Raw genomic sequence first — 17,664 nt, 5'->3', positions numbered from 1 at the left:
CCTGACTAGGACCTCATCCAACCCAGAACCAAATAATAATGATCCCTCAAAAGGCAAAGCACAGAGTTTTGTTTTTGAGGTGAGGTCTCCCTCCCACTCCTTCAGCCAGATGGCTCTTCTGGCTGAGTTTAAGAGGGCACCCGTCTTGGCTGCAGCTACTACTGACTCTACGGCTGCATCCGCCAGATAGGCTACTGCCTTCCCAATTAGGGACAGTGAGTCCTGCAAATCCAGAGTCTTATCCTGGGGTAAATTTTTATTTAGCCTGTCCAACCAACAGTAGGTATTTCTTGCTACACAGGAGGCAGCCAGGGCCGGAGCCATGGTAGAGGCATTGGACTCGCAGGCTTTCCTCAGGAGGGACTCTGCTTTCCTGTTCATGACGTCCTTAATATTGCCTGTATCTGCAAAGGAGAGGTCACACTTCTTGGTCACTTGGGCCAAGGACGCATCTAATTTGGGACTCTTGATCAGCTGATCTATATCCTCCTCTTTGAAGGGGAATCTCCGTTTCCATGACACTGGCCTCTTAAATTTAGTTTCTGGGAGCTGCCATTGTTGAAGAACCAGCCCCTTGAGGGATTGGTGGATGGGAAAAACTCTAGAAGGAGTCTTGCCTAGACCCTTATAGAGTCTGTCCTGGGCTGATGTCCCCTTTTGCACATCGGGTATTTCTTCAGAGGCATACACTGCTTGAAGGAGTCCCTGCATGCTGTCTAGCCCAAACAGATTCCTGGATGGTTCCGTTTCCTCTATTTCTTCTGAGTCCCTATCTCCTTCTCCCTCTGAATTGGATAAGGAGGCAGAGCGGTCTATGTCCTCTTCTTCCTGACTATTCCTTTGCAATCCTGAAGGCAGACCTTGAGAAAGACTGGCTATCTTGCCCTGGTTTAACCGAAAGACTCTCCTGTGAAGAGGTCCCTTCCCCTGCAGGGGAGGTTGAGGTTCCTGAGTTCCCTAAGGAGGATTTTTCAGTCTGGATAGTTGACAACATTTGCTCTTGGACTGTTTTTAGGAATTCCTTTAATTAAGGCTGAAGACTCTCTCCCTGCTAGCTTGTAAATGCACTTGCAGCAAAAAGGCTTTGTGTGGGAACTAGGGAGTTTGTCTGCACAATTACCGCACTTTTTTGAGGCAACAGATCCTAACCCTACAGGTGCACCAATAAAGGTTTCCTGAACACCGCTCTGGGACTCTGGAAGACAGGATACAACATCAATTAGTATCACACTTCCATTTCTCTGAAAAGGTAAGGCCCCTAGAAAGGACGCTTAAAACAGTCCTACTATGGGCAGGGAGAGGGAACATCAAGCATTGCAGGAAAAGCAAAAAGACATCAGCAGACTTTTTTCTTTTTTTGGAGAAAGTTAAATGCATTTCAGCACTTACCCGGGTCCGACCTGGGTTTGGCTGTTGTTGCTTGGCCCAGCGCTTCTTCCTTCCCCGGTGGGTGAGTAGAAGGCTTCATCTCCCTGGCAGCTGTCCGAGCTCCTGTGGCCTGGGAGTCTGCACTACCGCGTGATAGCGGTTCCGGCGTCTCCTCCACCTTCCTCTTCCGCATTGTGCAGGAACTGACGTCACCGGATGTTGTCGGGTCCTTCCGCTCCAACCGCGAGGCTTGAGGCGCTCGCGTCTGACGTCACTTCCAGCGGGAAATTCGAATCCGATCTGTGGAGGAGAGCTGCTGGCGCCGGGAACAAACGGTGAAAGAAACCTAGAGGGTCACCCGGGTGACCGACGGTTCCACCGATGGAAGAGGCGACCTGTGAGAGACCCGGGAGGGGTGGCAGGTAGAGCTCTACTCTCAGTGGCTTTGTTGAACCTGGCTCACAGGGGGGCCATAGGACTATCAAAAAGTCTGCAGGTCAGTAAAAAATAACAAATGTTTCGTAGGAAGAAACACAATCTAAACTGAGGATGGAGGGAAGGGTGGGGCCTTTAAACTGTGTTTAATTGATTGTGTTTACGGTAGGAGGAGCCTATCATCTCTCATGTTTGGGCCGTCCTGGAAGGCGATTGGAGAAATTACAATGTAATTATATATATCAGCTACACTAAATTTCACACCTCTCATTGGTAGCATGTAGCAGCAGCGGCGACGGCTTCTCTCAGTCCCCCGGCACGTCTCCTCGAGTCCTCCCACTCCCGCCTCCTCCTCGGCCAATGGCATGGGGTTTTCTTTGCGGCCAATCAGGTATTCGACCCGCTCCCTGATTGGCCAGGAGGAGGATCCGTGTGACAATAGCAAATTTTCATATTTGTCACACAATGGGTGGGGTCGGGGCGCACTATTCTGCGCCTCGGGACCACCCTTTGCATCACGCTATTAGAGTCTCTGGCTCTAATCAGGTGATGCAAAAAAAAAAAAAAGCCCCATTGAACTCCATGCGTCCGGCGCTCCGCATGCAGATTAGGGGGCCAGATGCATGGATGGGGGAGGCCCTGCGCCCCCAACGCACAGGCCGCCACAGCAACAGGTTACATGTTATAACCATATATGTACGAACAGACCAGCCCCTGCACCCCAACACAACCCCCCCGATCATCTTCCTTTCCATTAGCCATTCACAACATTCTGCTGATCGCTTGTTCGCGCTACAAAAATAATAAATGCACATTTTTTTTTACCTGCAAACAAAATGAGCATTTATTATTTATTTAAAAAAAAAATGAACTTATCCTTTAATGAACCACCACAAAGATCCTCTGCTAGCTGTTAGAATGGGGATCGGGGGCCAGTGCATCTGTAACAAGTTACACCCCACCCTGAATATGGGTGTAACATGCCACGTTACAAAAGGTGAACTTATCCTTAAAGGCAGATATCTTTATATGGTGCTCTTTACACCATTGATGTTGAATAGCACCATCAAACCAAGATCAAAAAGCTGAAACCCGTGCCCTTCTCCCTCTTCTCTGTGCAGCGCATCTGGGGTGATCCCCATTGATTTAATGTGCAGATACTGACAAATCAATCACTCTGGACAGTCGCAAAAGCATTGCACAAAAAGCAGGGAAATTTAAAATCCCTGGACCAGCTGTATTTGGCACAGACAGCTCAGCAACCCCAGTGGCAAGTACAGAGGAGACCGGGTTGGGGAGGGTGTACCATGTTAGTTCACCTTAACATTTTCTCTGTAAAAGATGAACACTTTAGCCATTTCCCAGAATGGAAGATGCACTACAAGGGGTGTAAATTACAAACAAATGCTTGCCTAGCAAATTCAGATCAAACAAATAAAAAAAAAAAAAGGAAGAATAAGAAGAAGAGAAGGGAGCAAGACTACAATTTGCCATTGAACATATATTGGCAAAGGTAAGGCCTTCTAGGAAATTGTGCTGTAGACTGATGAATCAAATATACAGTTGTTTGGCCACAGTAACAGTAGACATTCTTGGAGCAAGTTAGCATCTTAGGAGAAAAACCTCATGCCAGCTGTAAAACATGGGGCTGGAAATGTTACAGTTTGGTGTTAGTTTGCTGCTTCAGGGTCTAGGCAGCTTGCAAACATCATATCAACTATAATTATGCAACAAAGTGTACTTGATGAGAATGTGACGCCAACTGTCTAAAACTAAGTTGACTAGAAACTGATTTTAGAACGGTAGTAAACAGATTTAAAAAAAAAAAAAAAAAAAACTGGTCTCCTTGCAGGCTCGTGCTAGTATTCTCCACACATCATGACAGACTTGGCTAAAAAATGGATCCCTCCAGTGGCATGCTATCACCACTGTGAGGGATTCCATCTTCACCCGGTCTTCCTTCCAGGTTCGCAGTCTCTGGTTGTTTGAATGGCCGAGCCGCAATTATGTCATTCCCACACATACAGTGCATTGCAAAAGTATTCGGCCCCCTTGAACTTTGCGACCTTTTGCCACATTTCAGGCTTCAAACAAAGATATAAAACTAATTTTTTGTGAAGAATCCACAACAAGTGGGACACAATCATGAAGTGGAACGAAATTTATTGGATATTTCAAACTTTGTTAACAAATAAAAAACTGAAAAATTGGGCGTGCAAAGTTATTCAGCCCCTTTACTTTCAGTGCAGCAAACTCTCTCCAGAAGTTCAGTGAGGATCTCTGAATGATCCAATGTTGACCTAAATGACTAATGATAAATAGAATCCACCTGTGTGTAATCAAGTCTCAGTATAAATGCACCTGCACTGTGATAGTCTCAGCCCCGGTTCACACTTGTGCGAGTGCCGGGTTCACATGTAATGTCGGAGCGCACTGCTCCTTCATTACATGCGATCGGCTGTGCGGTGCGAGTTTAGCCATACACTTTTTATGGCTAAATTCGCACCGCAGCCGCAGCAAACACGCACAGGGACCCTTTTTGGAAGCCGCATCAGGATCGGATCGCACAGCGGTTCACACTTGTGCGATCCGATCCTGTGCGAACTGCACGATCGCACTGCGATATGCGATCAAACTGGGGGTGTCGTTACGATTACATTGACACCCCCAGCATATCGCATATGGCAGTGTAAACTGCCGGGGGTGCGTGTGTGATTTGGGAACAGGCTGCGGATTCGCAGCCTTCCCGCACTCGCATAAGTGTGAACCGGGGCTTAGAGGTCCGTTTAAAGCGCAGATAGCATAAATGAAGAACAAGGAACACACCAGACAGGTCCGAGATACTGTTGTGGAGAAGTGTAAAGCCGGATTTGGATACAAAAAGATTTCCCAAGCTTTAAACATCCCAAGGAGCACTGTGCAAGCGATAATATTGAAATGGGAGTATCAGACCACTGCAAATCTACGAAGACCTGGCCGTCCCTCTAAACTTTCAGCTCATACAAGGAGAAGACTGATCAGAGATGCAGCCAAGAGGCCCATGATCACTCTGGATGAACTGCAGAGATCTACAGCTGAGGTGGGAGACTCTGTCCATAGGACAACAATCAGTCGTATACTGCACAAATATGGCCTTTATGGAAGAGTGGCAAGAAGAAAGCCATTTCTTAAAGATATCCATAAAAAGTGTCGTTAAAAGTTTGCCACAAGCCACCTGGGAGACACACCAAACATGTGGAAGAAGGTGCTCTGGTCAGATGAAACCAAAATCAAACTTTTTGGCAACAATGCAAAACTTTATGTTTGGCATAAAAGCAACACAGCTCATCACCCTGAACACACCATCCCCACTGTCAAACATGGTGGTGGCAGCATCATGGTTTGGGCCTGCTTTTCTTCAGCAGGGACAGGGAAGATGGTTAAAATTGATGGGAAGATGGATGGAGCCAAATACAGGACCATTCTGGAAGAAAACCTGATGGGAGTCTGCAAAAGACCTGAGACTGGGACGGAGATTTGTCTTCCAACAAGACAATGATCCAAAACATAAAGCAAAATCTACAATGGAATGGTTCACAAATAAACATATCCAGGTGTTAGAATGGCCAAGTAAAAGTCCAGACTTGAATCCAATCGAGAATCTGTGGAAAGAACTGAAAACTGCTGTTCACAAACGCTCTCCCATCCAACCTCACTGAGCTCGAGCTGTTTTGCAGGGAGGAATGGGCAAAATTTTCAGTCTATCGATGTGCAAAACTGATAGAGACATACCCCAAGCGACTTACAGCTGTAATCGCAGCAAAAGGGGGCGCTACAAAGTGTTAATTTAAGGGGGCTGAATAATTTTGCATGATTGTGTCCCACTTGTTGTTTATTCTTCACAAAAAATTACAGTTTTATATCTTTATGTTTGAAGCCTGAAATGTGGCAAAAGGTCGCAAAGGTCAAGGGGGCCGAATACTTTCGCAAGGCACTGTACATTAATGCAGTTTTTTTTTCCAACCAGGGTTTCCTCCACAGGTTGCTGGGAGTTCCAGAGCTGATGTTATTTTTCAGAGCTGGAAATGTTAGACCAGTGCAGCTTCTATGCTTGACTTTCAAATAAGTAACCACTGACACCAATAATCTTTTTAGTGGTCTGTAACTGGGCAGTCTTCCCATTGTAACGAGGGACCTTTTTATCTGACCACCAAAGAAAAGGATCATGCTTCCACTGGTGGTCAATATGAGGAAGGCCTTCTGCCACTGACAAATGTGCAATCACACTACTCTACTGAGATCTAAATGTTTGTTTCAACTTAATTCATTTTCTACATTAAAAGCAGTAGAAAAAGGTTCTGAAACAAAAAAAAAAAAAAAAAAAACCTGAAAAGGTAAAAGGCATAATGTGCTAGTTTGCATTGCATACTAGCAAATCGTGAAAGACCTACTATGAAACGAAGCCCTCCAGCGCTGCGCTGTCAACGCTGCAGAGGCTTCCATCTTCATCTGGTCTTCCTTCTGGGTTTACAGAATGGCTAAGCTGCGATGATGTTACTGCCACACATGCGCGTGGGAGTCACTGTTTTCGGCACAGGGCTTTGAAGGAACAGAGCCCTTTAACATTTACTTTCACTGTATTTTTACCTAGCACAGCTATGTATATATGATTCAAATGGATAAATCAGCTGCTAAAAATACCAGAGTCCTAACAGACCAGGATCACTGTTGGGCACACAGATTAAAATGCTGGAGGGGCTGATAGTAACTATGATGACCAGTCTGACTCAAATCTAAGACGAATATAATCTTTTTAATTTAACAAATATTAATTGGTTTTAAAACAGTGGTTTCCAAACTTCGGCCCCGGGGTCGGATGTGGTCCATTGCTTGCCTTTACCTGGCCCTCAGGATATTATTCCACCAACTGACACCAACGATAGGTCACTACACCCTCCCATTGATACCAACAATGGGGCACTACCCCCTCCCATTGATAACAAGGATGTGGCATTGTTTTTGCCAAATTTCCACAGTCTGACTCTCCTAGAGCCTGAAGGACAGTAAACTGACCCTTTGTTTAGAATGTCTGGAGACCCCTGGTCTAAAACATTATTTTAACAATGCAATGACAAAATAAAATATACAAAATGATTCAAACACATCTCCAAGTCTCAAACGAAAGCCAGGGCACTCAGAGGACCTGGGGCATGTGCCCTGTGTGCCAAGGATGTAGCAAGGCCCCTGCTTCCAGGTTAAATTGGTTGTAAACCCTCACATATACTCAGATAAATGAACAGCCTCAGATTATACAGAGATTAAACAAATCCTCCTACATACGTTTTACTTGTTTATCTGCAGTCTTCTTTTCCCTGCACCCCTTCAAAAAGGGCAGAACTGTGTTAACATCCTTTACCTGTTAGGATCACAGAGGAGGGAACTGGGAGCTGCAGTAAGGGTCCATTCACACGAGCGATCCAATCAGATCCGCCTGTCAGTTTTTTAGGCGGACCTGATCGGATCCTCCATGCATCCCTGCTATCCGCTTCCGATCCTGTCTGTGAAATCCGGACAGATGGAAACCCTATTTTCCATCCGTCAAACGGATTGGATCGGATGAGAACGGACAGGCGGTCTGTTCTCATCAGATTCCCCCATAGAGGACAGCGGGGATCTGACAGCTCCCTCTCTGCACACAGAGCGGAGACAGAGCTGTTACCTGCCTGTTCAGCGGCTGATCAATCCCCGCTGAGCAGAGAATGGACTGCGTCGGATGGCGCATCATGTGAAAGGATCCTTAGTGTGTGAAAGCTGACTGTAGGAAAGGCACAACACTCACCTTCACACAGCACACAGGAGCGAAGGAAGGATACAGTGCTGTTTATGAATAGACAAGCAGTGTTATGAGCTTAACTTAACTGAGGAACAAAGCTCCAGAGAAAGCAACACTTAAGCCTCGTAAACACGCACAGATTGTTGGCTGACCGATCGGCCGTCTTTTGTCCAGTGTTGTTTGAAATGTGCTCTAGACTTGCACTGGACTTTTGTTGGCCAACAAAAACCAACTTCAGAAGTGATGTCATGTGATGGTTGACTTTCCGTGTTTTTCCGTCTCTGAGCATGCCCAGTCTTGCTCATCTGATTTTTGTCTGCCGAAATCTGTACTGACTGACGAACAATCGGCCGTTCTGTTGTTGGCCAACAAAAATTTTATAGCATGCACACCAGATTTTTTTCGGCCGAAAATTCGCAGTTGGTTGTCGGAAGCATCATACTAACAAGCCTACAATCGGCCGATCGGACGTTGGCCGACAATTTACGGCCAACAATCTGTGCGTGTGTACGGGGCTTTAGAGCTTTAAAGTGAGATTTGTAAACACAGTAATATGTGCTTTGCTCAGATTTCATGACTGAGGTTTACAACCACTTTAATATAGATTGAGAAAGGCGGCAATAGGCCTGTTTCACGTGGGCTTGAGCTTGTATAAGAGCAGTGTGAACAGCAAGATTTATGAAACGTTCAGGAAGTTTTTGCAAAACTTTCTCTAAGCTTTTAAAGTGTCTTTAGCTCCTCTTTGAAATTATATACACAGATCTAAATAGGAGTGCTAATTGTCACTTTAACCACATAACGCCAGTTTTACTGCGGCAGGCAGCCGTTCCTGGGAAAAGGGATATTATGTTACGTTGCTCGCTCAGGAGACTCTAGGTGGCTAACGCGCGCCTCCGCTCGTTAGCTGGGGAGCCAGTGTGTGTGACCGGCGGCTCCGATGGCCACCGGCCACTCGCAATTTCCCGCAGCAGAGAGAGAAGGACAGACAGCTGATGTAAATACAGCCGTCTGTCATTCTGCCTAAAGTAATCACAGAGGCTATGTGATCCTGCCATCGCATGTCTCTGTGATTACTTCACAAGCCACACCCCCTGACAGTTAGAATCCCGCCCCTAGGGACATATTTAACCCACTGATCACCAGTAATATTAACCCCTTCCCTGCCAGTGTCATTTTTACAGTAACAGTGCATAATTTTAGCACTGATTATTGTAGTATTCATTGTCACTAGTACCCCCAAAAGTGTCAAAAATGTCAGTTAGGGGTCCGATCTGTCGCAGTCCCGCAAAAAAAAAAAATAATAATATTCGCAGATTGCCGCCATTACTAGTAAAAAAAAAAAAAAAAAAAAAACACACACAATAAAAATGACATAAATCTTTCTCGTAGTTAGTAAACGCAATAACTTTTGCGCAAACCAATCAAAATACACCAATTGCGATTTATTTTTACCAAAAATATGTAGCAGAAAACAAATTGGCCTAAAATGTTAAATTTTGATTTTTACATTTTTTTTTTGAGAATTTCATGAAAAATATTGCAATTTTTCTTTAAATTGTTGCTCTTTTTTTGTTTATAGTGCAAAAAAAAAAAAAAAAAAAAAAAAAAAAAAAAAAAAAAAAAAAAAAAAAATCGCACAGGTGATCAAATACCACCAAAAAAAAGCTCTACTTGTGGGAAAAAAAGGACATCAATTTCGTTTGGGTACAGCGTCGCATGACCGCGCAATTGTCCATTAAAATAACGCAGTGCTGAATCGCAAAATAGGACCTGGTCATTGAGCAGCCAAATCCTCCGGTCTAAGCTGTAAGCAGGCTCTCAGCAAGCTTGAAGTAGTGCTTAAGCCTACTAGCAGTTTGCTTAACCACTTTCCGTCCAGCGTATGTATATATACACACACATCCTGAACTGGAAGCGGATATACAGGATCATGGCTGCAGATAAAACCATGGTCCTGATCTTTTTTTTTTTTTTTTTTTTTTTTTTTTTTTTTTTTAAGATGAAGACTTTAGTGTTGCTTCACACTATGACGATCCGACTTCGGGGGCGACCTGTGAAGTCGCGTGCATCGCGACTTGCACGGACTTCACATAAAGGAAGTCAATGCAAGTTGCTCTGATGTCGCCCCAAAGTAGTACAGGAACTATTTTCTAAGTCGGAGCGACTTGAGTCGCTCCTATTAGAATGGTTCCCGTAGCACAGAATGGACCGCGACTTGTCAGGCTGACCAGTCGCGGTAGTGTGAACCGGGACTTACTGTAAAAGTCATCAGAGCGGTTGAACCGCCACCTGATCAATTTTACATGGCTTGGAAGAAGCCCCTCACCTGCTGTTTCCAGGCTCTACCATTCCATCAGGGAGGCAGGCACCACTGTAAGTAGTCTGATTGGTAGCACACAAAGGAGGAGGAGAAAAATCAACACCCTTCCCTCCTCTGTGACGAATGAAGCCAGAAGCAATGAGGGTTTCATCACTTTCGGTTCTATGTTTACCTGGCTAGTAATGGACAGGAAGGCAGCTGTTCAAACCGATCTGTGTGTAATTAGTTGCCTTGGAGGGCAAAGGAGAGATCAGGGGTCTAAGTGCATATTTCCTAAAAATTTACATTTTAAAAATGGTTGCGCAAATATAATGTGGCACGCAACAACCACTATTTTTTACAGGGCCTCTGCTTTCAAAAAATACACTGCTTTGGGGGAGATTCTAAGTAGTTTTTTTTTTTTTTTTAACATGCATGTGAAAAATGTCAAAATGAACCACTTCAATACCGGACACTTTCACCCCCTTCCTGCCCAGGCCAATTTTCAGCTTTTGGCGTTGTTGCAATTTGAATGACAATTGCGCGGTCATGCAACGCTGTACCTAAACCAAATTTATGTCATTTATTCCCCACAAATAGAGATTTCTTTTAAAAGTATTTGATCACCGCAAGGTTTTTTCTTTTTTGCTAAAATAGAAAAATGACCGAAAAGTCTGGAAAAAAAAAATATTTTTTTTGTTAATGTTATGCAATTTTGTAAATGGATATGTTTTTCCCTGCACTGATGAGCACTGATGAGGAGGCACTGATGGGGTGGCACGGATATGTGGCACTGATAGGCAGCACTGATATGCAGCATTGGTGGACACTGATAAGCGGCACTGCTGGGCAATGATATGCGGCATTGATGGGCACTGATAGGCAGCACTGGTGGGCAATAATGGGCACTGGTGGGGCGCACTGATAGATGGCTGTAGCGGAGTAGCAGTCTGATCCATGATATCTCCACTGGTAGTCAGACACAGCATACAATAATCCTGGTAGCGTATAATAATCCCAACCCTCCAATAACCAGACGACACATGGCTTGGAGGTCAAAACTAGACGGCCTTGTTTATTGAAAAAACACAGGGATCTACACTCAGCCAAAACCCCTCACTCTTCGAGACATTCCACACACAAAGCTGGACATCCCATAATACAGGGCTTGACAAATTTGCCTGAAATCTAGGAGCCAGCTAAAAAAGTTAGGAGCCAGTTTTTTTTTTTTAGGGTCCATTCACACTAGCGCGACTTGTCAGGTGACTTGTCTCTTTCCATCCGATGCCATCTGATCCGATCCACGGGGTGGATAGAAAATAGAACAACCATCCGTCTGTTTTTGGTGGACAGGATCAGATGGTGGCAGATTACTGCTCCATAGAGGAGAATGAAGGGTCCGATCAGGTCTGCCTGAAAAACTGACAGGCAGACCTGATCAGACAGCCCGTGTGAAAGGGGCCTTCGGCTGTGATATGGCCGAGGAAAAAAAAAAAAAAGATTTTATATTATATATATATATATATATATATATATATATATATATATATATATATATATATATAATTATTTTTTTTTAATAATAATAAAAAAAAAAAATATTATTTTTTTTTTTTTTAAATTTAAATTAATAATAATAACCACACTCCAGGGAGATGAAACCTGTAAAAAAACTTCCCTCTCATCTGTTCCCATTAACAGGCAGTGGAAACAGTAATTACTACCGGCCACCACAAGAGGGCGCCAGTTCCCTATTGGAAGCCTCATCTCACAGAAGAAGGCCGAAAAGCCGGGGCCTCAATTTTCGGACGGCATGGAAGTCCGTGCACTCGAGGAGGAGGTGGGGGGCCAAAAGGGACAGGACATCTCCTGCAGGGCACCCCAGGCGCCAGGTCGCTAATTCTAGTCGCAAATGCGACCTGGCGCCCGGGGATTGTCGAGCCCTGCCATAATACCTTACTCTGCCAGATGGAAACAATAGGACAATAGAAGGCAGGTATTTAACAATAACAAACCCCCACCCATCTCCTGAGGGACACTGCTCAGACATATGATAGTCCCAAGTGAGAGAGTTCTCACTCTCTCCACATAAACCACACTCCAAACACTTGGTTCTTAAAAAGGTATACACATGCAATAAATATAATGCATATACGAAGGACAATATACAGTGGCTGTGTTTGCCACAATGCTCCCCCAGAACCAAGCCGGCATACACAGTCTGATCCATAACGGATCGGCTTGGGGATGTCCAGGGAGTACTCACAGATCATTTTTCCAGTTCAGTTTGTCGCGATAACCCGTCAGCATGGCCATTCTGTTTTCCGGGGGGGGTAGTGAATAGTAAAGTCATAAGGTTGTAACGCCAAACTCCAGTGCAACAACCGGGCTCAATACTGTTCTTAATCTAAACATTGAAGCGTCTGGACCTCAGAAGGCCATTAGGTCTCCGGGATGTTGGCCTGGGATCTGGACTGGCAGGAACAGTGAGGGCAACTGGCCTAGATCGTTCCCCAGTAAGATGTCGGTGGGGAGCTCCCGTATCAACCCCACATCAATCAGACCTGACCCGGCACCCCAATTCAAGTGGACCCTCGCAGTGGGTAGTTGGTGTACTGTTCCCCCTGCCATCCGTACCACTGCTGAGCCTCCGGTTCGGGTGGCATCTGGAACCCGGTGTCGCTTGACCAAAAGGTGAGAGTGTCTCCCGTGTCTCTGAGACCTTGAGCGGGCATTCCATTTAACTGGACCGATTGTAGATGATGCTGTTGGTTCTCCGTAGCGGTTTGCACCAGGTTAGCTTCATGAAGGGTACCCCATTGCTCCTCAGTGTGTTTGAACCTGGGTACGACTGGGGAAACCTCTGTGGGATAGTAGGGGACCGTTGTCCGTGCTGAAGGGGATGACCCTGGTCGGATCCATGCAGCTTGGTTCCTGCTCTGGGTACAGTCTCGTCGATAGTGCCCAAACTGCTTGCACCTGTGGCACTGTACCCCACTGCGGGACGGGTATCTGGGTGTCTGGTGTTTGGAGGAGTTTTGCCCCGTCTGTGGTAGTAGTGGTCCTGTGGTGCGAGCCTGCTGCCGGGTAACAACCAAATAAACTTTGTGGATGGTAGATTGGGGAACAAAAGCTGAAGTCAGCTCCCCCAGGTCGTTGCCCAAAATAAAGTCTGCGGGTAAATCCTGCATCATGCCCACCTCCACATTCCCTGACCCAGCTCCCCAATTCAGGTGTACTTTCGCAGTGGGAACTTTGAAAATGGCTCCCCCAGCTACAGAATCCCCAGTGAGTTGTCTGGATGCAATAAGGTGATTCCGGACCAACGTGATGGTAGCCCCAGAGTCACGTAACCCTTCTAGTTGTCTCCCCTCCAGGTGAACAGCTTGTCGGTGGTGGTCGATTGTCCGATGCCGCTTGGATGGGGTTAACCCCGTGTAGGCTGCCCAGGGGTTCCTCCATTTGGATTGCTGTGGAGGGTTGTAATGCAGGGGCTGCTTGGTAACAGTGTACAGCGGCTCGAGGTGCTGGTGTGTAGCCCTGATTCGGCCAGGGCTGACGAGGCCGATTTCGGGGACAATCTTTCTGTATGTGCACCATTTGGTTGCAGAGATGGCACCGGGTATGGGCTCGTGGTTGGTACCTGGGGTACTGACTGTTACCTCCTCCTGAACGCGGGTGTGCTGGTTTGGTGACTGCTGGTCGGTGATAGGGTTGCTGGGCAACTACCCTAGGCGGTGGTCATTGTTCCAGTCTAGTGTCTTGGTGCTCATCTGCTAATTTAGCAGCCTCTGGAAGGGTGCAAGGTTTACGGTCCCTTACCCAGAGCTGCATTTCTTGAGGTAGTCTCCGGAAAAACTGCTCCAAACAATAATAATTAAAAGACATCCTCTCATGAAGTGGCTTGTGTTGCATCTAACCATCCGGTGGCCGCCCTGTGCAAACGATGGGCAAACTCAGTGTGGGAATCTTGGTCCTGCTTTTTAAGATCCCGTAATTGGAGTCGGTATGCCTCGGAGGTGATGGCATACCTGGTCAAAATCGCCTGCTTAACTTTCTGGTAGTCACGGATGTCGGCATTAGGGACTGCCCGATACGCATCGGCCGCCCGGCCAGACAATTTCCCAGCCAATATCTGTACCTGATCCTCTGGGTCAATGTTATGTAACTGGCACAGCCTCTCGAAGTCTTGCAAATACCCATCTATTTCTCCCTCCGTGTCCATGAAGTTTTTAAATGCCTGGTACGGTATTTTGGGTTTACCTTGATGCATGCTGAGTGGAGTTGGGTGTACTTGGAGAGGTTGTGGCTGGGGCCCCCTTATGGCCATGATGAATTCATGTACGTCCGCTGCGACCCGTTCATGGGTTTCCATTGATGGGGTACTTGGATACAACGCTATCCTGCTGCGAAATTCCAGTTCAAATTCTCGGTCTGTTTCTGGCCTTGCATCCATGGCTGCTCTGTCTTCTTCCATGAGTTCTTCGATCAGGGTCGCCTTGTTTTTGTTGCTGGCTATCTTGCCTCTTGCCTCCAGCAATGCTTTCAATGTCTGCCGCTTTAGCCATGTATAATCCATTCCCATTCACCAGCCTTTCGTGTAGTTTTACGTACTGCCGAACTCCGATTTCATCTGAATGGTTTCTTTTCTCTTTGTTCGCATGAATACTGCCGAAACGCTGCTTCGCTGTGTGGATAAAGATCCCACCGCTGCCACCAATTGTAGCGGAGTAGCAGTCTGATCCACGATATCTCCACTGGTAGTCAGACACAGCATACAATAATCCTGGTAGCGTATAATATTCCCAACCCTCCAATAACCAGACGACACATGGCTTGGAGGTCAAAACTAGACTGCCTTGTTTATTGAAAAAACACAGGGATCTACACTCAGCCAAAACCCCTCCCTCTTCGAGACATTCCACACACAAAGCTGAACATCCCATAATACCTTACTCTGCCAGATAGAAACAATAGGACAATAGAAGGCAGGTATTTAACAATAACAAACCCCCACCCATCTCCTGAGGGACACTGCTCAGACATATGATAGTCCCAAGTGAAAGAGTTCTCACTCTCTCCACATAAACCACACTCCAAACACTTGGTTCTTAAAAGGTATACATATGCAATAAACATAATGCATATACAAAGGACAATATACAGTGGCTGCGTTTGCCACAATGGCAATTATGGGCACTGATGGGCAGCACTGATGGGGAGGGCACTGGTGGGCTCTCTGGGGTCATGCGTGGGCATCCCTGAGGTCATGGGTGGGCATCCCTGCGGGTTCTAGTGGCACCTCCCCCTAATGATCCGCACTGGTAATCAATGCTCTGATTACCAGTGCAGACCCCCCCCCCCGTCAGGAGAGCCGCCGATCGGCTCTCCTATACTCGTGCCTGTCAGGCACGAACTAAGGAAAGCCAATCAACGGCACTTCCTATTTACTATTGGACACAGCTGGTCACATGGTAAAGAGCCTACATCAGTAAGCTCTTTACCGAGATCGGAGATGCGGTGTGTCAGAGTGACACGCCGCAGCACCGATCGCCGCTATGTGTGCCCCCGGGGGCCGCGCAGAGCACATTATCCTGCCGCCATCATATGACGTCCGGTCAGGATAATGCAACCACATTCCCGCCGTAAATCGCCTATCGGGCGGGCAGTGGTTAAAGTGATTGTAAAGTCTCTTTTTTTTCTATTAAAATAACAAACTTACCTCCTCTGTGAAGTGGTTTTGCACAGAGCAGCCCAGATCCTCCTCTTCTCAGGTCCCTCCCCCGAGCTCCTGGCCTCTCCCCCCTGTCGAGTGCCCCCACAGCAAGCAGCTTCCTATGGGGGCACCTGAGCAGAGCTGCAGCTCTGTGTGTCCATTCAGACATTGAGATACCATTTTGGCTCTGTCCCCTCTCTCTCCCGATTGGCTAAATCATGTGTTTGATTGATAGCAGCAGGAGCCAACGACGCTTCTGCTGTATCTCAGCCAATAAGGAGAGAGAGTCCTGGACAGCTAAGGCACTCGTGGACATTGCTGGATAGAGAGGGGGCTCAGGTGAGTATTAGGGGGGCTGCTACACACAAAGTATTTTTTATCTTAATGCATAAAATGCAATAAGATAAAAATAAAAAAATACTGACTTTACAACCACTTTAACCCAGGGCAGCAATTAGTTAAAGTGGCATACAGCACCCCCATTTGGATCTGTATATAACAGTTTGTAAACTGGCGCTAAATGGTTCTTCAAAAGCTTCAACACACCTTGCTGAAAGCTCTACAAATGCTTTGAAAAGCTTTCTGTTCACACTGCTCTTCTACAGGACGATAGGGCTGTTGAAAATAATTGATGCATCGCGATGCGGCCACCCGCGATTCTGTATCGATGCGGACCTCCCGAATAATCAATTTCTGGCTCCTCCCCTCCCTCCCTCCCTCTTCTGTCTCCTCCCCCTCCCTCCCTCTTCTGTCATTGCTGGATAAGACGCATGTAGGCGTCCACTTCCCGCCTAGCTCTCCTGCACAACAGCTCTGCTTACTTCCGTTAATCGTGATGTATCGTATCGAATCGAATCGAATCATGACCCTAATAATCATATTCGAATCGAATCGTGAGGGAAGTGAAGATGCGCAGCCCTACATGACAAAGCCCATGTTACATTGTTAGCCTGGTTGAAAAAAAGACACAAGTTCATCCAATAAAAGGGAAGAAAAAAAACAGGTGAAATAGGCCATAGTGAGCACACAAGATGTGCGATGCAAGAGCAATGAACAGCGCACTCGCCCATTTCTTACCTCCTGGTCATTTTCCTGCAGGGGTCTTTGTTGCTCAGAAATTTCAGATTCAGCCAAACTAGTTGAAGTGTCTTCTCTGCTGAGCTCAGAAGAGGAGGATGAGGAGGAAGGGGTTTCTCCCTGCTCCCACGCTAACATGCCACTACCTGAGTGCTCCTCATTTTTATTTAAGGCGTCTAATGTAGCTAAGGGCGTCCCTGTACTCCCATCTGCCAGAGTGCCCCCTTCATGCTGAAAAAGGCTAAGCATATGCCCAGCGTCACCTTCTGTCAAGAACAGTCCACGGCTGCCAGAAGCTTGCAGGTCAGTTTCAGAAAAGCGGCTCACCATCTGTGCCTGTCCTTTCCCTATGGCTATATGCAGAGGGCAGGGTGGGCATGGACTGGCAGTCTCCTGGAAGTCCTGATCCTTGCTTTGCAGAGGACTATCAGTAGAGGTGGAGTTGTTCAGCTCTGTTGGCTGGCAGTCCAGTGTTGGTAAGTCACTGATGAGCTCGTGCATATGGAAAGCGCCTACTGGTGAGTGTCTGCCTGGCTGGGAGTCCAAATCCAAGGCCATCATAGTATCTGGAGTCAAGGGAGGTCTGGTGTCCATTTCTGAGTAACTATCTACACGAGGGGGCGCTCTGCCAGCACTGTCCAGGGACTCTTCCTCACTAAGGCCGCTCTGGGGTTCTGTATCCATGTGAGGAGGTGCAGATACCATCTCCATTCTGTCTTACCGTGTCACTGCAACGTGTCACACCTAAGGGGACTCTTACTGTGTCCTCCCCCCTCCTTCACCATAACTTTCAACTCTTTAGCTTTTCTTCGCGGATGTCATGTCACTTTACTACTTCCACCGCCGTTATAGTAACTTCAGCTTTCGCATTTCACCACACTCTGACTGCCATGGGATGCAGATGTAACACCGCACCGGGCATGCCGGGTAATGTAGTCCCCGGCGAATAAGACTGTG

General features: G+C 46.6%; 1 protein-coding gene across 8 annotated transcripts in view; it reads right to left on the bottom strand.

Annotated features, from left to right (window-relative positions):
• Positions 1–17,418, bottom strand: part of APBA3 (amyloid beta precursor protein binding family A member 3) — a gene marked incomplete at its 5' end in the record, with an annotated part of 179,559 nt that extends 162,141 nt beyond the window's left edge. For all 8 annotated transcript variants that reach the window (XM_082243765.1, XM_082243771.1, XM_082243767.1 and 5 more), the window contains one exon: positions 16,708–17,418. In XM_082243765.1, coding sequence (XP_082099891.1) covers positions 16,708–17,418 — 711 coding nt within the window. The remainder of the gene's footprint in view (positions 1–16,707) is intronic.
• Between the last annotated feature and the right edge of the window lie 246 nt (positions 17,419–17,664).

This window comes from Pelophylax lessonae, assembly GCF_965119305.1.
Source record: "Pelophylax lessonae genome assembly, chromosome: 1".
Classification (NCBI taxonomy): Eukaryota; Metazoa; Chordata; class Amphibia; order Anura; family Ranidae; genus Pelophylax; species Pelophylax lessonae.
The sequence above is the reverse complement of the archived record's forward strand: the minus strand, read 5'-3'. Positions and strand labels throughout refer to the sequence as shown.